The sequence below is a fragment of the Salminus brasiliensis genome, chromosome 4, assembly GCF_030463535.1.
Source record: "Salminus brasiliensis chromosome 4, fSalBra1.hap2, whole genome shotgun sequence".
NCBI lineage: Eukaryota > Metazoa > Chordata > Actinopteri > Characiformes > Bryconidae > Salminus > Salminus brasiliensis.
The window spans coordinates 22,410,207-22,435,466 of record NC_132881.1 but is presented as its reverse complement, the minus strand read 5'-3'; the positions used below and the strand labels follow the sequence as shown (position 1 = coordinate 22,435,466).

The 25,260-nt window shown below is 41.3% G+C and overlaps 1 protein-coding gene across 1 annotated transcript in view; it reads right to left on the bottom strand.

Moving 5' to 3' along the window:
• The window catches only part of micu1 (mitochondrial calcium uptake 1), an 83,909-nt gene extending 59,109 nt beyond the window's left edge, over nucleotides 1–24,800 (bottom strand). Inside the window, exons 1-3 of the mRNA XM_072677622.1 lie at nucleotides 24,571–24,800; nucleotides 12,597–12,761; nucleotides 9,563–9,752 (exon numbers count right to left, since the gene is read on the bottom strand). Of these exons, the coding sequence (XP_072533723.1) occupies nucleotides 9,563–9,752; nucleotides 12,597–12,760 (354 nt within the window). The 5' untranslated portion in view covers nucleotide 12,761; nucleotides 24,571–24,800. The remainder of the gene's footprint in view (nucleotides 1–9,562; nucleotides 9,753–12,596; nucleotides 12,762–24,570) is intronic.
• Between the last annotated feature and the right edge of the window lie 460 nt (nucleotides 24,801–25,260).

Sequence of the window (25,260 nt, the reverse complement as noted above, 5' to 3'; positions counted from 1 at the left end):
TTGAGAGCTGTTACTGTGTCAGGGTTTTACAGTTAGTCACAGTGACACAGAAACACACAACTCTGAGAACACCAGACTCTATCCAAGCTCACTTATTCCGAACAAACCGCTGTGCCTTCATACGGTGTGTTTTTTAGCTTAGTTAGCTAATAATCCCGCAAACTGACACACAAACTTTGCGGCTTGCCAACAGCACTATTTTTTTTCTTTTTTGCTCAGCGTGTGCATCTGCACTTAGTCACTCTCTGTTTTTGCTTATGCGGACAGTGGGATGTCAGTAGTTTAAGAGACTGTGTGAAGAAAGTTCTTCTTAAAAATATCATCAGATTGGTTTTTGTGGGGTTTTTTTTCTTTAAAAGAAACTGTCTGAGACTAAGACACACAGAACTAACACAGAGAGAGAGAGAGAGAGAGAGAGAAAATAAGAAAAAGAAAGAGAGAGAGAGAGAGAGAAAGAAAGAAAGAAAGAGAGAGAGAAAGAAAGAAAGAAAGAAAGAGAGAGAGAGACAGAAAGAAAAAAAAAGAGAGAGAGAGAGAGAGAGAGAGAGAGAGAGAGAGAGATATCAGGATCTGATATCAGGATCTGGACAGTCCTAATGGTACATACCATATCAAATCTGTTTGCATGAAAGTATCTTAACCCACTGGGCCCAATGTAAACAGGTAGCTATTTCTGCCATCATATCTACTGTATATATGATCTTCTCTTAGTGTCGCTGTGCTAATTATTTTCAACTCCTATGAATGTAATCCAACAAAGCCTGCTCTCTCCACAGTGATATAGTGTACCGAACTGCTTTTCAGTGTTACAAACTGCTGTTGTGCTAAGAAAATATAGATATATAAAATACAGAGATATGTTGGCAATACTGTATCGGTGTCAGGCAGTGGCTTGTTTTGTGTTGTTTAAAAACCCTGACTGCTACATAGCAGTGTTGTACTCTGTCTTCAGAGTGTTTTATAATACAGACAGACAGTTTTCCTAACCTTTGAGATATATATCGCCTTGCTCACAGAATTGCTGTATATTACTATCTATGAAATCAGAACCCCCATATAGTGATGCATATCAGATCACCAGGTTCTTGTCAATACACAGCCCAAACTAAAATACATTTTATTTTACACAACAGTAAATCAACGGTATCAACAGTAAATCAACGTGGTCCTCCTGGCTGATCTGAGCCAAATCATCTCCCATTCACACTTTGCTTAAGCTGCCCACAGCACAAACACACTCATACACACACACACACAAATTCACCAGTCATTTGCTTGTTGGCTGATATACAGCTTTCATCAATCAACGACAGACTGATGCCAGAATCCAACATCATGCTGTGCGATCGGAATTTCATTAGTAAGCCATTGCTTCTACATTCACACATTTCTACATGACGTCTATAATTCAGAGCTGAATAAGTAAATTCCTGCCTCTCAGGCCGGATGACGAATGAAGAGAAATGGAAAGGGTGGCTGTCCCTGTGCGAGCGGCACGGGAAGAAATCATTACTTTAAGCCTCCACTTCCACACCACTGTTCCTCCCTACTGCAAGACCCAGAGCAGCTAAAACAAATCAGTCTGACAAAATCCTGCCACACAACACACACACACACACACACAGCCTCCTACAGTGGCCTGCCCAAGGACACACAGACACGCACAAGGCAGTCATGTCGAGAAATGCAATCGGCACTCCTTCCGAGACTCCTGAGGACACGCAAAAGAACAATACAATTACACTTATAAATTGGCTCTGTTTTTCTGACAGTACAGCTTACAGCACACACACCCTAGCAGGCCCACACACTTGGCCTACTAAATCGGTTTTCTGCCGACGCAAAACAGAGCTGGCTCCATGCCTCAGGCAGACTAACCTGTAAAAGACACACTTACCACCCATCTCAGCTAGACATTGTGTAGACAGGGAGAGGGTGGACTAAAGTGCATCACAGACCTCTTTATAAAGGTGCATTTATACTTCTGCATTTGTGGTTCGATTCTGTCCGGGCCAAGCAAGAAAATGACCCACTGTTCCAGTTCAGTCCAGGTTTGCTTTGTGTTCATACTGTGTTCAAACCAAAAGGGGGGAAAAAAGGTGGCGTGTGTGTGTCCACAGGTCTTGCATGATCCACGCAATAACTAGTGGGGGAAAACGTAGAATCTAACTGCTGGATCCTTAGACTTGGCTCAACAGATAACACCACTACCTGCCAGTGAGCTACCACACCATGTGGGAGAGCAAGGTTTGAGTGCTGGTCTGTGTGACTATGCAGCGCTACACCAGTAAGAGTCCTTGAGCAAGACCCCTAACACAACACTGGTCCACCCTTTAATATGAGTAACCGTGTAAGTCGCTCTGGATAACAGCATCTTGACATCAGTATTTAACCATAATTTTCTGATTATGTACACATGCTAATTTGTTCACAATGTAAAGTGTAAGGTTACTGGGGCTGCATCCCAGCTCAGAAACATCTTTACTTTACTGAGGCAGCTACACTAATAAATGCAGTTCTAATGGTGGCTAGTTTTTAGAAACACTGTGTAGTGTGGTAGTGTGTGGTTTGGGACACAGCCCACTAAACTCTAGCATCAGACAGAAGACGTTACAGCACAGGAACGTGGGCAGATCTGCACGGAGATTCTTCTGTGATGAAGTGCACAGATGTGGACAGCGTGACGACAGGAGTGAACTCCGGCCCCGTGCCCAACTCAGCGCGTGGTTCGTACGGTGTTTACACCAGACGGTCTCAGTCCACTTGTTTGGAAGGCAGCGTTCACACTTACTCTACTGAACCGCATTAACAGAGCAATCACACCAGGGTTCGTGTTAATTAAACCAAAGCTGATAAGTATAAAAACACCCTAATGATAGTTTTGCCTTCTTGGCTCAACTTGGAACAAACTTCAATTGTGCTTACTCATACTTTTTTTGATATTTGCAACTCGGCGTTATGTCTAAAAATATATACCTATAACTATCTGTAGAAAAACAGGCATCAGAGCTTGGTGAAACAGTGTCCAAGGAAACATGGGAAGAGAGTTTGTCCAAAATTCATCAATGCCCCATAAACTTCACGTACAGGTATATTCAGTTTTAGATCTTACATAGGTTTTCTTTCTCCAAGACTAAACTGAGATATATGATAGATTTCTGAGGGGTCTTTATCCCACTTCATTTGGTTTTGCCCCATGGTACGTGACTATTGGATTCATATTTTTCAATTGTTTTTCAGAAGCATTTGAGGTAAATAATCCCATAATTGTCATAATCATAATTGGACAATTCTTGGATACTCTGTTAAACCCCTCTCTTTATCTGACACACTGCAACGGGCCTTAATGGCTGGCATGGTGGTGGCTAAGGAAGCAATACTTTTAACATGGAAGTCTCCTACTGCTCCATGCTTTAAGAGATGGTTGAACGAGATGCTTTTTATTATACAAATGGATCAGTTACACTGCAGTGAAAACACTTCAGGAACACCTGGGGACCCTTTCTAAACAATCTAAAAGAGAATAAGTTGATGCCAGACCCTGCCTGATCTGCGCTGTGCATCTCATTGAAAATAATGCGTTTGGAAGCTCAGTAGTAAATTTTCAATGTAGAGTGTGAACATTTGGGTATCCTTTGCTACCAGTTTTAAAAGGTGGGGGCTATAAATCATTAGTGCGGCCTGTGGAACAAGTGGAACTTGCTGCACGGCTTGTTTAAGGTATATTGACTAATTTTCTATGATATTTAGGTCGGGGGACTGTAAGTACTATTCCTAAAATGTGCCTCTGCTGCTTGTGGCCTAACATCATTTCGACTTCATTAGTCCTCCTCAGCACCTGTTTCTAAAAATCATCCAGCTTATCTAACTCTGTAGCATACTTCAAATGTTGAATTTTGTGGCGAGGCCGCAGGTAAGGTTTTCTTCAAGCAATGCTACATGCTGTGCACCACCTACACACTGTGCTTGGTCTTCTTGACTCAGCTAAGCTTTGATGCAGGGTCTTGGCATTCATACAGGGGGTTTGATTTGCCCGCCTTACCAACATATGAACAGTTCAGTTTTCTTGGTCTTTCAGATCTTCAGAGCTTGACCTCCACAGTTGCCCTGAACTGCTATTTCTTAATAACATTCCTCACTGTATACAGCCATAAAGGCCTATTCCTGCTTTGTAGGCATTGATTACTTTTGCTGTCCCACCCCAATGACTGTGTGATATGAACATCTCTATGTCAGGCAGTATAAACACAATTAGACAGCAGCCAATGAGAGCATGAGACACAACTCAGTGGGAGCAAGATGTGAGCATCCAAAACAACAGCAATAATGGGGAAGGGGGTTATTGGAGACAAGATGAGTGAACATTGACTGAGGCTGACGCTAACCACAACTTTAGTTGGGTTTGGAGCCTTAGATTTAGTATTACCAGCAACCCTCTCTCTGTTACTGATGACTACTCGTCTTTTCTGCGGACCCAGAAGATGGCGGGGGACTAGAGGGCTCTGGAAAATGCATTCTTGACCTTTTCTGCACAAATTAATGTAATGTAGTTATTTTTTGGGGGAAAAAGCGGGATTTTCTCATCAGGCATGCTTTGCTACAGATCTGATAAAGGACTGTAGCGTGTAAGCTTTATTTGCTGGCACTCATGATATGTCCTGGCTCTCCACTACCCTGCTGTCCTGCTCTGGGCCTACCTCATGGACTTACCTCTCATTTCACTCATGTTTTCATCTGTTATGGCTTGACGGCACATTTGCCAGATTTTCTTAATTCACTATAGTTGTTTTATTGTTGTTTTATTCCTGTTTTGCTTTTTATTGTGCTATCCGGTGTCGACCAGAGGAGGATGGGTTCCCTATTTTGAGTAATTTCCTCTCAAGGTTTCTTCCTCTTGATATGAGGGGAAGTTGGCATTGGCTTGCTCAAAAGAGGCTCGGACCCAGGACCCAAAAAAAAGCTCTATATAAATATAAATAACTTTGAACTGAACTGAATTCAAGCACAGCCAACAGGAGTGCAGTTCACATGACTGGAAGTCCCTCCAACATGGACCAATGGCAAGTCTGCCTTGGGCAAAGTGCATTAAGCAGAAGTGTGTTTATGTTAACACCACATCACATCTCTGAATGGACAAACCAAAGAAACTAGCTCTTATTGTGCTTCATTCTAGAAGGGGAAAATACGGCAGGTTTAGATCTTCCCACTGCGTCTGTGTAAACATTAGCGAGTTTAGCATTTTTGATCACAGATATGAGTAAATCTTTAAAATCTTGATGGATTGATTGGAAACTCTCAAAGTGGTACGTTTGTCTGCTTAAATTATTGGTGTACTTAGAAAAGGGCAGTAGCCTCAGCCATTGTTTACAACATGACCGGATGCTGTTTAACAGTACTATTTACGCTTCAGTATTAATGTTTGTTACATGCTTTAGAAAAAACCTAAAGAAAGTATTTTACAAGCTCCAAATGTCTGTGCATAATCTACATAGGCTAATACATGATCAAACACACTGTTATGTATATTTAAATCATATGTAATAGTACTAATAAAAAGCTGAACGAAAATGTTTCTTTATAATTCTTAGAAAGTAAGAAAATCGGAATCGGCACATCTATAGTAAATATAGATCTGAGCTGCTGCTGTGCTGAAATTGAGGGATTTTTTAGAAGCAGGGAGGAGGTGTCAGAATTCTTAGTGAGAATCCTGTCTTTCCCCAAACACAGCACAGCCACAGCTGAATCATTATTCGCTCACAGATATCATAAATGAATCAGAACTTGGATAACATTACCAAAACATGAGGACAGATATATTTCATCAGGGTAACTGGGGAACACTGGCTTTCATTTTAATCACCACATATTAGGACTTCTTTCTTCAATAGCTTTCAAATGATGAGTGAAGAACTGTTAAATTATGGCTAAATTAGCCTACATTGTTAAGAAGTTCCTCAGAAACCCACTACCTGCCCCCAACCCCACCCTTTTCATATTTAAAATTCATTAAATCCACTTAAATCTACTCATCAATTCATATGAATGGCATATTTATCACATTTCTATCAAAGACAAGTGTGCAGGCATGTTTTTTAAAATTACTATAACAAAGTATGAGTATGAGTATGAGTGACACTTATTGGTATAGCAATAGCACTGTTGCCTAGATGAGGAGCTAAACCCCAGTCTCACGTGTTGCATAGTTGTATTCTGTGCTCATCCAAAGAACAGATTAGATATGAATAGATACAGTCATGCCCGAAAGTATTCATACCCCTGGCAAAGTTTGACTTAAATTTACTTTTATTTAACCAGAAGTTATATTTTTGCCTTGAAACGGCACAGGCATCTCCCAGGAGATAACACGATGATGTACAAGAGGCATCATTGTGGGAAAAAGTATTTCTTAGCTTTTATACACATTTGAACAAAAAGTGGCATGTCCAAAATTATTCATACCCTTTGAAAACTGTCACAGTATATGGGAAAATCCAAAGTTCTATACCATTCCAAATAGTCCAAGCTGTTTCAAAGCATCCTAATTACCCTGATTCATTGGGAACAGCTGTTTTAATCAACTCAACAGGAGAAAAACAGCAGCTCTCTGCAGTTGGTTTGTGGACAGTCATGGCTAAGACAAAGGATCTCACTAAGGACCTGCGGCTGTGCATTGTGGCCGCTCACAAGTCAGGAAAGGGCTATAAAGCCATATCAAAATGTTTTCAAGTTCCAGTGGCTACAGTGCAAAGTATTATTAAAAAATACAAGAAGTTCCGCACTGTGGAAAATCTCAGAAGATGTGGTCGGAAGCCAAAAGTGACACCTGTGCTGGCCAGGAGAATAGTGAGAGAGGTGAAGAAAAATCCAAGGATCACCACCAAGGCCATCCTGGTGAATCTGGACTCTGCTGGTGGCGACATCTCAAGGCAGACAGTTCAACGGACACTGCACACTGCTGGGTTCCACGGACGCAGGCCAAGGAGGACACCACTTCTCCAGAAAAGGCACACAAAAGCCCGCTTGACCTTTGCAAATGCTCATCTGGACAAAGAAGAAGACTTCTGGTGTTCTGTTTTATGGTCAGATGAAACAAAAATTGAATTGTTTGGCCACAATGATGTGTGCACCATTTGGCGTAAAAAAGGAGAAGCCTTCAACCCTAAGAACACCATCCCCACTGTCAAACATGGTGGTGGGAACCTAATGTTTTGGGGGTGTTTTTCAGCCAATGGACCAGGGAACTTGATCGCAGTAAATGGCACCATGAAAAAAGAGCAATACATCAAGATTCTCAACAACAACATCAGGCAGTCTGCAGAGAAACTTGGCCTTGGGAACCGGTGGACATTTCAGCACGACAACGACCCAAAACACACAGCCAAAGTGGTGAAGAAATGGTTTGCAGACAAAAACATTAATGTTTTGCAGTGGCCCAGCCAGAGTCCTGACTTGAATCCAATTGAGAATCTGTGGAGGGAGCTAAAGATCAGGGTGATGGCAAGGAGACCCTCGAACCTCAAAGAGTTGGAGCTCATCACTAAAGATGAATGGGCAAAAATACCAGTGGAGACATGCAAAAAGCTGGTCAGCAATTACAGGAAGCGTTTGATTGCTGTAATAGCCAATAAAGGCTTTTCTATTAATTATTGAGAAGGGTATGAATAATTTTGGACATGCCACTTTTTGTTCAAATGTGTATAAAAGCTGAGAAATATTTTTTCCCACAATGATGCCTCTTGTACATCATCGTGTTATCTCCTGGGAGATGCCTGTGTCATTTCCAGGCAAAAATATAATTTCTGGTTAAATAAAAGTAAATTTAAGTCAAACTTTGACAGGGGTATGAATACTTTCGGGCATGACTGTATGTATGAGAATACTAACTGGGCTTAGACAGGGTAAGACAGAGAGAATTCCCCTGTAATAACCCACTCTGAGAGGAAAGTGACTGCCTTGAGCTTTCTGATATCCACTTTCTGAGTTTTTCTGATATCCACTTGCTCTCCCCTTTTCTTGCCCTCTCCCCTCACCTCCTTCCTCATACCCACAGGCAAGCTGGGCCATTTGTTCAGGCTGCTGTCTCCAAATCACATTTTCCATTGCTCCTACCGTCAATTATCATCCCTATTCTTTACCTCGACTATTGTGTTAAAGCAAGGAGGCCCCGCTGACTGGTCCATCTGAACCGGGTCACCTCTCTGATAATGGTGTGGAAAACTAAATTCAATTTACACAGAGGGTATGAGCTGTGATCACGTGGAGGTAGAGGAAGAAGCAGTGTGTCGTGTGTTACTGTGCGGTGAGGTTGTGCCCACAAAGGTTGCGAGATATACATAAACTAATTTAACACAATATTATTTGGCTAATGAACCTGGATTGTTGATTACATCGCCATCTGTATGACCATGTGGGTTTGAGTCAGTTTTTTTCTGTTTCAATGACACATAAAAGCTACTTTAGTGGTTATTGGTCCCCATGGGCCTGCTAAATATGAATAGAACATAAGGTGTCTTGCACAAGAACACTTATATATTAAGCATATATTCTCTTTCTTTTTATACTACAGAATTTAGACAAATATTTCAAATGTCTGATAAATGTTACTACAATTCAGAATATACTACTTTGCATTTATTTTACTGCATTTTGATATACGAATAAATGTTTTATTTCTCTGTAGTGCCAATTCAGATACACTGTTTGTGAATAAATGTTTGTGGACACCCCTTCTAATGAATGGATTCAGCTACTTTAGGTTGCAACTACTGTTGACACAGATGAGCAAATGCATGCACACACAGCTTGTCAAGTCCCTGTAGAGAAGTACTGCTAGTAGAATACTACTCTCTGGAGCAGATAAACATGAATTTGTTGGTACCATGCCTAATGCCAGGTGTGGGCTAGAGGGCTGTAAAGCCCCACAGCATTGAGCTGTGGAGCAGTGGAGCGGCGTTCTCTTGAATGATGGTTGGTGATCCATTTGAAACACTCTTGTTGCTAAACACAATCAAATCCTCACAGCAATGATCTGAAATCTAGTAGAAAACCTTTCCTGGACAGCAAAGACAGTTACACCAACAAAAGAGCATGAACTCTTTTTAATACTCATTCAATAGTAACAATGAATAAGCAGGTGTCCCAATACATTTGTCCTTACATCTTATACAGGTTGTGTGTGTGTGTGCGCGCATTTGCCCATCTTTGTCAGCAATGGGTACAACTTAAAGAATCTGAATGCATTTATTATAAGGGGTGTCCACAAATATTTGGACACATAATGTAGCTTAATTCCTTATTATTGCTTTGGGGTCAATAAAAGTAAAAGCGAACAAAGCCAGACCAATGACAACTGGCTTCTTTGGTAAGTGTTGCTTTTAGGTAAATGTTGCTTATCAATTCTCTTCTCCCATATCAGTGATTACTGCCTGTCAAGGATCAGCGCTGGGGTACTTGTCAGTCATCACTGCTCACCCTATCGCCCAGCTCTAGTGCTGACTTTTATTTATTGGCTGCGCTGTCACAGACGAAGAGGTAAATGGCTAGATGACACATCATCGATCACCTTGCGGTCGCGAAAGCCGATTCTCTGTTTCTTTTTCTTGCCCTCGGAGCCGGTGTCCTCTTCCTCGTCTCCGCTACTACTGGACTCCACCACGCTGTCTGACTCCGCATCTGACGTCACATCCTTCAGGATCTCCTCCTCCTGCAGCCCTTCCTCATGCTTTACGGTTGAGGCTGCTTCTGCATAGGCTCTGCCAAAGAGAAAAAAAGAGAGCTGAATCTTTCGCAGCATCAGCCACACCCTTAAAAATAACGGTCCCTGAGCAGACTGGATGAGCAAGTTAGAGAGAAAAATCAGAACCAAACATCAGCTGTTAGCTGAGATTCAGAACTTGCTTATCTGACATGTTGATACCTGTAGATATGCAGTCACACACGCTGCCACAAACACTGATCGTATCTGTGATGCTGGTGTGCACAGACAACCTGCTGATGCGTCAAACATTCAGCATTTCAGTATTTAGTCTACTGTGTGCTATATACAGCAGGAATTTCAAGCCAATCTAAGTTACAGCCATTTTAAATGCCTCACTTATTCATTCAGGTATTCATTCTGCCAAAATGATGACAGTACTGCTTACAAGCCATGCAAATATACTGCTCACCAAAAAAAATCATCTTTATAGAAGAAAAAACTATTAGGTAATATTGGGCATTCAATGATTTCTTTAAACTAAAATCAAAACAGGGTCAGAAAATAGCTATCAAAAAGCTTCTGGCAGAATTCTGGTTGGATATTTGATTACTTCTATTGATTGAATTGAAAGAGTTCAATTATACTGGCTGGCCTCCTCTTAGAGGTCAGGACTCTGGGAAGGCCATTCCAACAGCTTAATATCAGCCTGCTTTATTCATTCCACAATCACATTAGATGTGAGTTTGGGGTCCCTGTCTAGCTGGGGCCTAACTAGCCTGTCCATGAAGAGTGTATGTACATGTTTCACTGCAACTGTAAATAAAGTCACTGAGGCCTTTTCATGATGAATTTATAGCCTGAGAATTAAACCTGGAATTAATAGAAACAGTCAGAGCTTTAACTCACTAGAGCTACGCATGTTTTTCCCCCAGCATAAAATGCCTGCAGTCAAACTATTTATGATGAACCAAATACCTTCTTTAACATTTTAGTAGAGTGTGCTCAACACATCAACACTGGAAACTTGATTAAAAGCTGCAGAATAGGAACATTCCTGAGGAGAGCCAGGACAGATTATGAGAACTAACAGCTGTCGTTGAACGTCTGTGCGTGCGCCTTTTCTATACTCATTAAGCTATTTCTCTGCCAAACTGCTCTGTTTCTAAATATTGTCAATGAATTAATGACCACTTAAATGAACAGCAATATGTTCATTAGTACATCTGTCAGTAGTGGAAAACTGGCAGGATTCATCTCTGGGATAATGGGCATGGGCATAAGAGGCCCAAAAATAATTCAATCCCATCATCACGTTCCCACTGTTTCCAGATCAGAGATTATTCTGCTCACCTTCCACTCAAGAAATAAAAGATCTTTAACCAAAACCTATAATAATAATAACAATAATAACAACAACAACAACAACACACATGATGTATGCTAATGTGTTTAAGGTTGAATCTGACCTGCCCGGACATCGGAAATATCATATGTAATGCATTTAAAGGGTCTTTTTTCAAAAAAGTATTTCAGTAAAGACAATGGTTATATACAGAACCACAATTACATAAGTATCTATATCAAATAAATGGTTCTTTGCATATTTAAATTATTTTACTCTTTGAAGTCTTATTTTACTCTTTAGTCTTCGAAGGCGCAATAGAATGGGAAACTGCTTGGCACAGAACACTGGTGTCTCTTCATTCTTAAGGAATTCACAGCGATAACTTCCTGAGAATATTTTGCTTCTGTTATCTTGTTAGTCACTTCTCTGAGACAATATTTGCCAAGATGGTGCATCAGTAAGCAGCACATCACCTACATACTCCATTAGATTTTGAAAACACATGACCTCAGGTTGCTGTCTGAACCAAGCCTCATGACCCCGCCTTTGTCTGAAGCCATTGGTCAAGGAAGAAGTGAAAGCATAGGTATATGTGCTAGGCTAAAAGCTAACCCTAGCCTAGCAGCATTCCAAACAAGCTAACTGTACATTGTGCTGAGAGGATAGCAGGACTATCCAGTAAGTTGCACACTGACAGGAACAACTGCATAAATTCATTACACAGCTAGTTATGACTGTGCTAACACTGAGGTTAGACATGCTGATTGTGTGTGAGCCATCACAGAGCCTTGCAGTTAACCAGCCAATCAGAAGAGAGCACATCTAATGTTTCCTGAGGAGAACGTAAGAGAAAAAAAAACAGGGTCAAATAACAGGGTCATAAACGGGAATGGAAAATTAAATCTGGGCTTTTTTCCCCCCTTCAACCAAAGTCATATGTATTCTATGTAGACTCCACTCCTATGGCATCTTTAAAGGTGCTTTCCTGAAAACCTTCTTTAAAAATGATAAGGGTCCCATGGTTCGAATCCCGGGTCATGCTGAGTCAGAGAGAGCACAATTGGCCTTGCTCTCTTAGGGTTGGGTGAACAGCACTTCCTCAACACATCACTCCTACGTTGAGATGTTGGTGAGCACAGGCGTCTGTTAGCTGTTATATCGGAGCTCGGGGGCCGCACTTGGGAGCCTCTAAGCAAGTTGGGGGTGGCTGGCTTCACATGTGTCTAAAGAGACATATGCTAGTCTTCACCCTCCTAATGTTGGGGGCATTGCTAGTGATAAAGGAGTTTACATGAACAATGATTGGGCCCCCAACCTCCCCAAAACTATAAATAGGTCAGATTAGTCACTAAACCTGCAAATCAGACCACACAGAAGTTTAGCTCTGAAAGATGTTTGGAAGCACTTGTTTTGCTCGCACTGTAGAACTGTGATTTATTATTTATTATATGAAAGGTCATGGAAACCAAAGCATGTGATTTGCTCATGTACCAAACCGTCTTGTCTACTGCCAAAAAAAAAAAGCTGTAAAATGGTTCAAAGCTGATGCGATACCTCGTCCAGAGCAGTCCTGTAGTGGCGGATACGCCGGTCACTCCCGCTATAGCGGCCAGCACCAGTCTGCGGCGGTAAGGGGTGCGGAAAGCACTGCTGTGATAACGTCGTGAGGACTGCGCCATCCCAACCGTGACTGCGGTCAACACCCGCAAGCGGTACATTCTGAAAAAGAGACACAGATAAAGAGAGAGATGAATCCAGCTCTGTACCAGTCTGTCTTACTGGCCAACCTTATTCTGAATAGAGAAAGACATTTACATCAATACTTATCGTCATAACATTATAACCACCTTGATTATCATTAACAATGCAATAAACCCAAATCATACATATTCTGTAATTACACAGTAACATAGGGAACCTCGCTATTAGGCGTTCAATATTCATTTATATTCCATGACGCAGCACAGCGCTACATTATATTGTCGTGAAATCCTTCCAAGTCAAATAGCTCCCACACATCCACTCAGAATCATCGATGAGACTGGAAAAGGTCTCAGATGACATTACAGTGAGATTCAGGCTGAAGTGGAGGGCTGCAAATGGTGCAAACTGAACCGCTCCGAAGCGCAATGTGGATTAATCCAGAGTGACTGTACTGCAGCGTGAGTCCCCCAGTCCCAAAACTGCACCCTTGGTCCAAGATTTATCCTAGCGCTTCCAAAAACTAATTAACATCCAACTCTCAGAAAAAAAAAAGCCACGCTCACACAGGCTGAACAATTTTTCTCTACTTCCTTAAACGTCCATCTTTCAATCAATTCATCGATCCAAAGCCCAGGAGAACGCTCTGCACCGAATAAACACACATTCTTCTCTAAAACCTTGTAATAACAAAGATTTACAGACGCTCCGTCTTATTTTATTATTGCGGCTAATCTCCAAGCTTCGTTTGGAGAGTCACTGAAGTCAGCAGTGTGTCGTGGGATGGGGAAAAGTAATTAAGGGAATGAGGGGGGCTTACAGCAGGCTGCGGGTCCGCGGAGGCTGGAGCGGCCACCTGTCGATACTCCATTACCGATCGCCTCGCCCCGATCGGAACTCCTGATTCAGCAGAAGGGAACAGGCAGAGGACACTATGCTAATTGGGCCGAGCGGTGGTGCGTGACTACGAAAGATGATGGAGTTATTCTCTAGAGGAGGAAAGCTCTCCTCTGGAATGGGCCAGCCAGAGAGCTGGTCAGGTGGGGTTTATAAAGCTGGCTTTGCATGATGAAACTTTACCACAACTTCGCTTGCCTGAAGCCTACATGCAGAATTACTTTAGCCTGTTCATGGGTCTTGGGGCTACATGTGGTCAAGGGTCTTATGAGTCTAGTTAAAACCCACAAATTCTTCCTGATGCTTCTGAGAAAGAGCCAGTCACAGAGCACACTGCCTAAGACAGTCTTCCAGCACTGCTCGCTGTCTCTGAGCACCACTCATCATTGTATTAATATCCACCACTGGACCACAAAAATCCATAGCATTCATAGCGCTAATTGTCTTTTATCATCTCAGCTAATGTGGGCTATCTGAAGTTTCTGAAGAAAACACTGATTATGTACCAAGTGATCATGTAAAACGACCACATTTAAATAACATCATTTGACTTGTCAGGTGACCTTAAGACACTCCAGCCTATAGACTCCCATAGTCTACCAAAGACACTGTAGCATTAAGACCAGAACCAGCTGATTGAGAGACAGTTTCTTTCTCCAAACAGTCAGGCTCCCGAATAGCCAATATCTACCGCATATGCACTAGCATGTGGACTTTACTTAACCCTCGAAAGTCCAATGGATCATATTCATGCAAATATATTGTTCAATAGCTGTGTGCATAATTTATACAATACATTGTTCTGAAGTTCCATCAAGATTTCATGTCAGGCAGGACAGCAACAGCACTTTACATTAAGTATGCAAAGTCAATACTTCCTGTCAAAGCACAATTAACAAGTTTGAGCTGAAAAAGTGTGATAAGACCAAATGGCAAAGTGCATGGGAAAGAAAATGCCAATAAAATAAAAAATGCAGTATTAACCTTTCTAATTTACCTAAGCCAATATTGAATTTAGATAGGTCACTGGTTTATTTTTTCTGCAAGAGTACAAGAGAGAAAAACAATGTCACTTTTTCAACTCTACTGCAGATAGGGTAGAAAACAGCATGGCATTATGAGCTCTTCCTAATATCAGTATAAAGTTTGAGACAATTAACCCAAACAGTTAATTCAGTTAATAACCCAAACAGTTAATTCAGGAAAGAGTTTATTATTCTACAGCCTATTCAGATGGGATTCGTTTTACATGGGGAGGTAAAGTAATGTAATTTTACTACAGTTTACGACTGAAATCTTGACATAAATGACTGAGATGGGAATGGATACTCCTTTTACACACTGCACCTTCACATGATAAAAATAGACTTTCAGCCCACTTACAGTAGTTTTGAAATTACCATGTGTTCATAACACAAACAACAAAACTAAATGCCTCCTTGAGCGCCTCCCTACTTGAGGAAAGCCATTGAAAAACTCCTTTTCCACAGGATATACCATTTTTACCCGATTACTCGATTCACACACAATCAATATAACCTGAGGTTATATTTACGATTTGTTTTACAGTAGGTAAAAGGCCCAGAATCTTTACTGACTGAAAAAATGACTGATGAGAAACTCAGGTAATCACCACATTACCCCACCACCCCATATAAAACTAACCCTGTCCAAATAAGGCCTAAGATACACTGAGGTTTCTAAAGTTATAGAAATTGTTATTTGAGTGATGCAATAAAAGAATCCCTTTTGGTTCCCTAAAGAACCATTTTTCAAGGTGATGGGTGTGAAGAGGCTTTGTATTGGTAAAGAACCTTTATTTGAAGTTTCTTTAAGCTTGTCAAAGGTTCTTGACTCACATCTCTATGGTTCTTCCTGGAACCAACAGTGGCTCTTCCATGACATCGCTTACAGAACCATTTGTAGCACCGCTAGTTTTAAGCGTATGTAATGAAATACTTGCAAAATCTGTCAAGGATCCTGTTTGGATCAGATCAGAACAAAACAGCCACAGTATACACATCCAAGGTCAGGATCAAAGAGGAGGTCTAAGCAGCTGCTTATTTAAAGCCTATAAAATGATTATTCTGAAAAGATTTGACCTACATTGACCGCATTTTCTGACTACCTGCCATGAAAAGAACAACAGTGCCAAGGCATAACTGGATTCAGTCATGTTAGTGCTGAAAGGCACCAGCCGACTGGTAGACAGTGATTAATAACTTGCACCAGGAGGAGCGAGCACACTGTTTGAGCAGATTTCTCCTCCCTTCAGACATTCTGCCAGATGCACTCAGTCCACAAAGCATGAGTGAAGCACACCTGGTCTGCAGGAACATGGCTGCATACTGGAAATTACTCTCTTTGCAGATCTGTGCAAAGCTCTGGTGCAAGAGCACTGAGGAGTGAGCTGATCACTGAAGCAGCTGAGGCTGGTCGCTTAGTCAATTACAGTAAGTGCTGGGGTAGTTAGTTACTTAAAAAAAGGAATCCATTACATCAATTACTACTGACTTGTTAAACACTGTAAAGGGATTACCCCCCCCCCACACACACACACACACACACCTATGACAGCAGAAAAGCCAATACCCAGCAGTCCTTTCAGCATTGTATTTACAAATACCAATAAAAAGTCAAAATTATTTTAAAGGCAGGGTGCTACCCTGCGAACGCTGATACAGGCATTGGATAGCATACACTTACTCTCTGTATAGGCTTGGCCAATAGAATGACACGAATAAAACATGAATGCCTTTTTCAGGATTGATGGAACCCTTATCCAAAAACTTTTGGATTGATGATTGTGCTCCAGAACTAACCATCCATCATTACTACCTGACCTTACAATAACAGAGTGAAAGCAGGTGCTAATTTCTAAAAATCTAAACAGAAAAGGTACAGATACTGCTTAAGATGATTCTACAACTTAACTGGAATACACCTGTGGTAAATTCAACTGATTGGACATGATTGGGGACACCTGCCTATATAAGGTACCACAGTTGACAGGGCATGTAGGAGCAAACTCCATTAGGTCAAAGGAATTATCGGCAGACCTGGGAAACAGGACTGTTTCAAGGCATAGATCTTGAGAAGGGTACAGAAAAATGCTGCAGCTTTATACAGTGGAGAAAAAAAATATTTAGTCATTCTCCCACTTAAAAAGATGAGAGAGGCCTGTAATTGACATCATAGGTAGACCTCAACTATGAGAATCACATTGTCTGATTTTTAAAGAATTTATTTGCAAATAATGGTGGAAAATAAGTATTTGATCAATAACAAAAGTTCATCTCAATACTTATGTTATATATCCTTTATTGGCAATGACAGAGGTCAAACGTTTTCTGTAAGTCTTCACAAGGTTGGCACACACCGTTGCTGACATGTTGGCCCAATCCTCCATGCAGATCTCCTCTAGAGCAGTGATGTTTTGGGGCTGTCGGTGGGCGACACAGACTTTCAACTCCCTCCAAAGGTTTTCTATGGGGTTGAGATCTGGAGGCTGGCAAGGCCACTCCAGGACCTTGAAATGCTTGTTACGAAGCCACTCCTTTGTTGCCCTGGCAGTGTGCTTGGGATCATTGTCATGCCGAAAGACCCAGCCACGTTTCATCTTCAATGCTCTTGCTGATGGAAGGAGGTTTGCACTCAAAATCTCACAATACATGGCCCCATTCATTCTTTCATGTACACGGACCAGTCGTCCTAGTCCCTTTGCAGAGAAACAGCCCCAAAGCATGATGTTGCCACCCCCATGCTTCACAGTTGGTATGGTGTTCTTTGGATGCAACTCAGCATTCACTCTCCTCCAAACACAACGAGTTTTATGTTTGTACCAAACAGTTCTACTTTGGTTTCATCTGACCATAAGACATTCTCCCAATACTCTTCCAGAACATTCAAACGCTCTCTAGCAAACTTCAGACGCGCCCGGATATGTACTGGCTTAAGCAGGGGAACACGTCTGGCACTGCAAGATCTGAGTCCCTGGCGGCGTAGTGTGTTACTGACAGTAGCCTTTGTAACGTTGGTCCCAGCTTTCTGCAGGTCATTCACTAGGTCCCCCCCATGTGGTTCTGGGATTTTTGCTCACTGTTCTTGTGATCATTTTGACCCCACAGGCTGAGATCTTGCGTGGAGCCCCTGATCGAGGGAGATTAGCATGGGTCTTGTAGGTCTCCCATTTTCTGATTATTGCTCCCACAGTAGATTTCTTCACACCAAGCTGCTTGCCTATTGCAGATTCAGTCTTCCCAGTCTGGTGCAGGTCAACAATTTTGTTTCTGGTGTCCTTCGACAGCTCTTTGGTCTTCACCATAGTGGAGTTTGGAGTGTGACTGTTTGAGGTTGTGGGCAGGTGTCTTTTATACTGTTAACGAGTTCAAACAGGTGCCATTAATACAGGTAACGAGTGGAGGACAGAGAAGCCTCTTAAAGGAGAAGTTACAGGTCTGTGACAGCCAGAAATCTTGCTTGTTTGTAGGTGACCAAATACTTATTTTCCACCATTATTTGCAAATAAATTCTTTAAAAATCAGACAATGTGTTTTCTTTTCTCATTTTGTCTCTCATAGTTGACGTCTACCTATGATGTCAATTACATGCCTCTTTCATTTTCATTTTAAGTGGGAGAGCTTGCACAATTGGTGACTGACTAAAAACTTTTTTTCTCCACTGTAGGTCCCATAGAGCACAGTGGCCACCATCATCTTCCTAGACTTGTCCACCCAGCCAAACTGATTGATTGGGGGAAGACGGGCCTTGGCCAGAGAGGTGAGCGAGAACCCGAGGGTCATTCTTATAGAACTTCTGGTAGGGTGTGCAGACAGAAGCCACTCCTTAGTAAAAGCCACATAGCAGCCCACTTGGAGTTTCCAGGGGACTCTCAAACCATAAGAAAACCATGGTCTGATGAAGCCAAAACTGGGCTGAATACCAAGGAAATCAGGCACCACTCATCACCTGACTAATGCAATCAGTACAGTAATGCATGGCGATGGCAGCATCATGATGTGGGGAGGTTTTTCAGCAGCAGGATTGGAGTGACTAGTCCTGATGGAGGGTAAGATGAACACAGTTAAATACACCAAGATCCTTAAAGAAAACCTGCTCTGGACCTCTGGACTAGGGCTAAGGATTATCTTCCAACATGACAATGACCTGAAGCACACAGCCATAAGAACAAAGGAGAGGCTTCAGAGAAAGTCTGTGAATGTTTTGGAGTGGCCCAGCCAGAGTCCAGACCTGAATCCAATAGCAGACCTGAATCCAATACTGAATCTGTGGAGTACCGATGCTCCCACTCCAACCTGACGAAGCTTGCAAGGATGTGCCAAGAGGAATGGGCAAAAATGTTCAAGCTCATGGACACCTTCCACTGTAGTTAAACTGCCTTGCCTTGTAATTGCTAACAAAGGTGCATCAACCAAGTATCAGGCCATGGGTGTGTACTGATACGTAACCCCTAAATAACCTATTTTCGCCAGTAAAATACTGCATATTTTCTAAAAACATGTTTTCACTTTGGTATTGGCAGTTGTGTGTAGATGTTTGAGGCAAAAATGAACTCAATGTATTGTAGAATAAGTCTGCAACATAAAAAAACATAAAAAAGGTGAAAGGGGTGTGCAGACTTTTTGGCTTGACTGCATATTGCCGCTCTATATGCATATCAGCCAGCTTTCTTTAGCTTCCGTGATTGCATGCAAGACACAAGTAATGCACAGTGTTTATAGCTTATACACTGGAGTTGCCACAAACACAAGGACCAATCTCAAATGTCCCTAATGAACATGGTTTGAATTATATTCACAGAAGGTTTAGAATGAATATAGTGACTGCAGTTATCATGAAGTGGGTTTCTGAGCAATTTTACAAAGCAGATCATCTTAATTACAGTAGCCAAGGGAACTGAATGCCTTTGGGGGGAAAAAAACATATATGAATTGTTTTCCATTACAAAACTGTGCCTTTTGAGTTAGAATTCGAGAGCAGAACAACAGCAGGTTTAACCTTGCTGCGGAACAATATTCTTCCCCAAACCAGCACTTCCATCCTCAAATCCTTATCTGAACCTTAAAACAGGGCTGTTCTGATCTGACCTGACATTAGAAGAGCAACACACTGAAATGGCTGCTCAGTTCCCTTCACTGCAAATGTTCCTAAAAGCATATGGCACATTAGCCTCACATAAGGTCGAAACTGCAGAACTGAACTCCTAAAGAGCACCTCGACTTCTCTGCAGCCTGATCTGAGTGCGAAGCCAGGGGCTAAAAGGGCTAGTATTATTCAAACCTTTTCATTAGCAGGACCTACTCCAGTGCCTTTACCTCAGTACAGACTCCTACAAAAAGACTTTTCTCAATGCATTCTTTAAATGAAGAAATCTAAAGTTAAATAAAGAGTGAGGAACTTGGTGCTTTACTGTCCATAAATGTGACAATATTAAAACACTGACACAAAGTTATTTTAGGTATTAAGATATGGCAGATTTAGTTAGATTAAAATGAACTCTCTCGGGTTATAAGGTTGCGTATGTGAGCACTTCTAAAAGACGTTAAAAAATACATAATATACAAACACGTGGTTTAATTCATTTATTACACTTTTATGCAAAATGTTGGGCACTCTTGGCAAAATACACATTTTTTTGTAGCCTGCAAAAAGTCTTTGCAGAAGGCCACTAGTTCTAAGATGCTCTCGCGTTATTTTGCATGCACAGCTTGTCTGAGGTCTGTTTTACACATTTTTTATGATGTTTAGATTAGGAAACCTTTAAAGTGGTCCATGGTGGTTTTTGAGGAACATTGCCCTGTTGTAGAAGCCATTCATTCCTCCACCAGTGAAATACTGCCAATGCCACTGGCAGCAATACAACCCCAAAGCATGCATTCACATCATTGACTGCTGGCAAGGGTTCTTTTTTTAAAGATCCTCCAAAATGTACCTTTGCTAATTGTGGCCAATGATTCTGATTTCCTCAGTGCCCAGAACATGTTGAGGTTTTGTGCAAGCAACGCTTCACAGTGAAACACAGTGCAGCACTATCCTTGATGCAGCTAAACCTTCCTGCAGTTGCTATGGGGTGTTGATTTGCCTTTCTTACCAGCATATGAGCACTTCTTTCTCAGCTTTCTCAGTTTTCCATACTTTATTATGATCACCTCCACAGTTCTCCTGCACTGCAATGTCTTAGAAACAGTCTGAATGCTTGGCTGAGAAAATACAACACAGCTAGCTACCAGGGTTGCAGTATGTTCGCAGAAGATCTCATGATAGAAAAATGATTTGGTTGTGGTAACTGTATATAGCCACATCATTCTGAGTGGATCACACACAAAACATGGCCATTTTAAAATCCTATGTAAGGTCTAGAAGAATGAACACTGTCTTGGCAACTGTTTTTTTTTTTTACAGAGCATAACCAGCTGGTTACTGGGTTGTCATAGCTGTTTCTCAACTACTTGTATCTTTTCCTCATGGTACTTGAGGAAACGTCAAAAAGGCATCAGTGTTGTTGCCACAGCTCATCGAACTTGTCCCGATTCATCGCTCCACCTGACAGCTGCAACAGCACCATCCCTTTTTCTCTTTGCCATTTTACATTTGTGTCATCTTATCGGTTCTATACGTCAAGGAACATGACACAGGAGTTGTCAAACTGGGCAATAAAACACAAAAACGTCTGACTTCCTGTCGTAGGGTGTCACATCGCTGTTCTTCAATTATGTCACACCACTCATGGCGCTCATATTCATACTCAACACTGAAGATTTCTCGGCCTGACCTTAAACAGTCAATCAGCATTTTGGATTTTCGGAAAAAAAAAATTATATATATATATATATATATATATATATATATATATATATATATAAAATATACTATTTAAGGATATGGAATAAGACCCAAGTCATTTGGTGACACATACATTTATACAATTAATTAACTACTGGCTACCAGTTCACATGTTCTCTTGATCCCACACAACAGAGAAGACAGCTACAGCAGAATCTGCAGAACTTGGCCCAAATTAATCCCAACCACGTACTGATGATAAGAATGGGGCGGCCAGAGACAAGACAAGAAGAAACAAATTATTTAATTATTAAAAACATCCTCTCTCTCTATACAGATCTATCAAACTAATTCCCATCCCTTTACTCAGTTGCTGTAAATGGGCTAAGGCCCTAAAGCTGCAGGAGCAAAACATCACTTCAGAAACACACACACACACACTGCTCACAACTAAACACCATAAAGCAAATGACTTCAAACCAATTAGTGTAAGAAAAACAGCAGGATGTGTATCATGAATAACTCATTGAATATGAACATTTTACATAATTACTGTTTTTAATATAAGTATTCTCCTACATATAGAGTCCATCATTATGTACTGAACAGCCTGTGTGGGAAGCGCTTATGTCCTACTGTGCACTATATAATACGTCATTTGACCTAGTGTAATTTAGAGTGGAATAAAGGAAAGGAGCACACTGTAAAGGTTTGGGTACACCAACAGATTGGAGCTCTCAGAATGAATACATAAATTCGCTTTTAATAATTAGCTTTTCAGTAGAGATGGAAGCTTAAATATGTGATTGGTGATCTGCCGATAACTTGATTTGAGAGCTGGTCATATCATATTTATAGTTTTTGGAAGTCGCCTCAGCTCTGATTTTTTCAGTCAACCGCTAGATGGGAACACGGCTCTCATTCACAGCTGCAAAAACCCATTTTGCCTCATGGGGGAAGAGTAAAAACTTTGAACACCACTAACCAGATACCACTATCTAGAGTACATGACTCAGTCCAGTTCAGTGAGTATTAGTAGAGCTAGCAAACACTACACAGGGCAGCTCTGCACCATGTTGCAGAACTGAAAAGCAAACGTGTGAATGTGGCATCCAGCCCCGCCCTCAATCGGTGCTAGCCAACCGTGCAGAATCGGCCCCAAAACAGAGTTGGACAGTTGAACAGTGCTTCTACTTTTTAGGTCTATGGCTTGTTCACAATCTTAGTTAGGAAAGGTTAGGTGACGCAAATGTCAGAGCTTCCTCTAAGCAGCTGCACAGCACTGCACTGCAAATTAGCAAAGACCACAAAGGAGAAGGCAAGATAAAGGTACAATAGCAAAGCATTTTCAGGTAGCTGTTTAAAAATGAAAAATCATCAGTCCATAATGTAGAAATGACAGTTAACAGGAACGTGGAGGTCAAGTTGAGAAGTTCTGAGAGAACTGCTCGTAGAATTGCTAGAAGGGCAAATAATCTCCAACACATCTCCAACTGTTGAACACAGCGATGGATCAATTTTGTTTTTGGCTTGATTTGCCAATTATCAGCACATCATCATCACAACTAAGATCAGGATAATGATCCTAAACACACCTCAAAATCCACAACGGACTACCTCAAGAGGCAAAAGCTGAAGGTTTTACCATGGCCCTCACAGTCCCCTGAAAAGACTGAAAATCTGTGGAGAGACCTTAAAAAAAAGGAGTGCATGCAAGTCAGCCCAGTAATCTCACAGAACTAGAAGCATTTTGCAAGAAATAATGGGCAAAAATCCCCCAAACAGAAACTGAAAGATTCTTAGCTGGCTACAAACAGCATTTACTAGCCAAGACACTTCACAAAGGGGGTGTTATTAAGCACTGACCAAGTAGTATCCCCAAACATTTGCCTCAGGTCCTTTGCCTTTATATAACTATATATATTTTTTTTTTATCGTAAAAGAGGAGGGAAAGAAATCTTGTGTGACTTTATTTCATATGTTTTGAAAATCATGCCACAGCATGTTTTACTGTTTAACTGTGTAGGCCTGACCTGTGCTTTCCACCAAAATAACAAGAACCGATCAGGACACATATCAAACTGTGCTACTCACTGTGGTACTGCATTCAAACTTTAGCAATCACAAACAAATAGCCGTGTCCCTGTTGCCAACCAGTTTGTTGTTATTAATCTGTGTGTATATTTTGTGCCCTTTACTCATCTTGTCTGGCAAGTTAGAAGAGTATACATGATCAAGTATATAGGGTTTACAAGTAGAATTTAACTATTGGTGCTCAGACCAAGAAGAGGAAACATCTGTGAGACAAACCACTGACCCGTTTTTAAAAGATCTGGCAAATTACAGACTGTGTCAAACTTATTTACAGTATGATATTGGAAGAAGGCATGTAAGGACTTCGGTGTTGACAGGTTTAGCCAGGTAGACAGGTGTTAATGCAGAAGAATTAGCTAACAGCTAATGTAATAGACCTGTAGATCATTTATATAGTAGCAAAATCAGAATGTAAACACCCCAGCCAGAAGCAATCGTGGTTGAATAAACCCCATATGTGGGTAAAAGAACAAATAGGATACATTTGTAGGGTCTAGTCAGTTGGGGAACCCTTACACTGACAAAATCCATGTTTACCAAATTCAACCAGGTGTAGCAACTGGAGCTGAGAAAACACAGAAGTCTGGAACCACCATTTTCACTTCCTTTACAGACACAAATATGCTAAATATTTTGCAGACTTTTAGGCAACTATAGAGCAACATCTTACTAATATATCGATTCCACCACATCTACCACACCAGCTGTAGGCATCTGAGCAGCTGTGTTGTGACAGCTCGCTAGCAAGGAAACCCTGCCTTTACTACGCTAGCTAGCGAGCGAGCGAGCTAGCGCCTAAGCTAACGCCGCTGGCTACCGTTAACGTTTTCTTGGGCTGTTAGGATGTTTCTTTTTTAAAACGCCAGTCCTCAGCTAGATAACCAAGCTCGCTGTTAGCTAATTAAAAAGCTTGCTGGGCACATAACGACACAAGCCAACTCTTGACACAGGCTGTGCTGTCCTAGCTTCTCGTGCTAGCTGCTACTCGACTGCAGCTCTTCCCGTGCTCTGTCAGTGTTCTAACGTTACTCACTTCGGCTGCTATGGAGGTCTGACAGCAGTGGAGAAAGTGTGAAAAGCCCTTTTCGGTTTCGCGGAGGATTTTGTGGGAGTTAATCCGTCTTTACTTTCTTCGTTGAAAACAACACATGAAGTTCCGCGTCTACAGAAGCCACACACACACACATACATACATACACACACTTTCCCAGTAAACGTCGAGCAGTCAGGAGTCTCCTCCGCTGCTCCTCCCCTCAGAGCGGCTGTGCTGGAGGAACGGAGCGTCAACGGTCAGGCTAGTACACGGACAAGTCAGTGTGATCCTTCAGATTTTTTAAAATCTGACATTTGGAGATACATTTTTAAATATAGTATACATTTAAATAAAAGAAAATTGAATCAGATAAATAAATAATTATAAATAAATGAAGCTACACTGGGAAAACTACTTTTTTTTTGGTGTCAACTAACATAATGAGGCACCCCGGGTAAAAGGGTAGGAGTGTGTTAATGAACCGTAATAAGACATACACATTTACTCATTTACCAAATCTAATAAATAGCCTTAATATGTCCAAATCAACACCTTTCATTTCAGCTTGAGTTTCTCACAAGTCAACTAATAAATACACTTTAGATATTTCTTAATAATAAGTTTTACTTTACCGCTTTTTACATTACGTTTTTAGTTTTATGCCACTGTAATAAAAAAAAATACTACCAA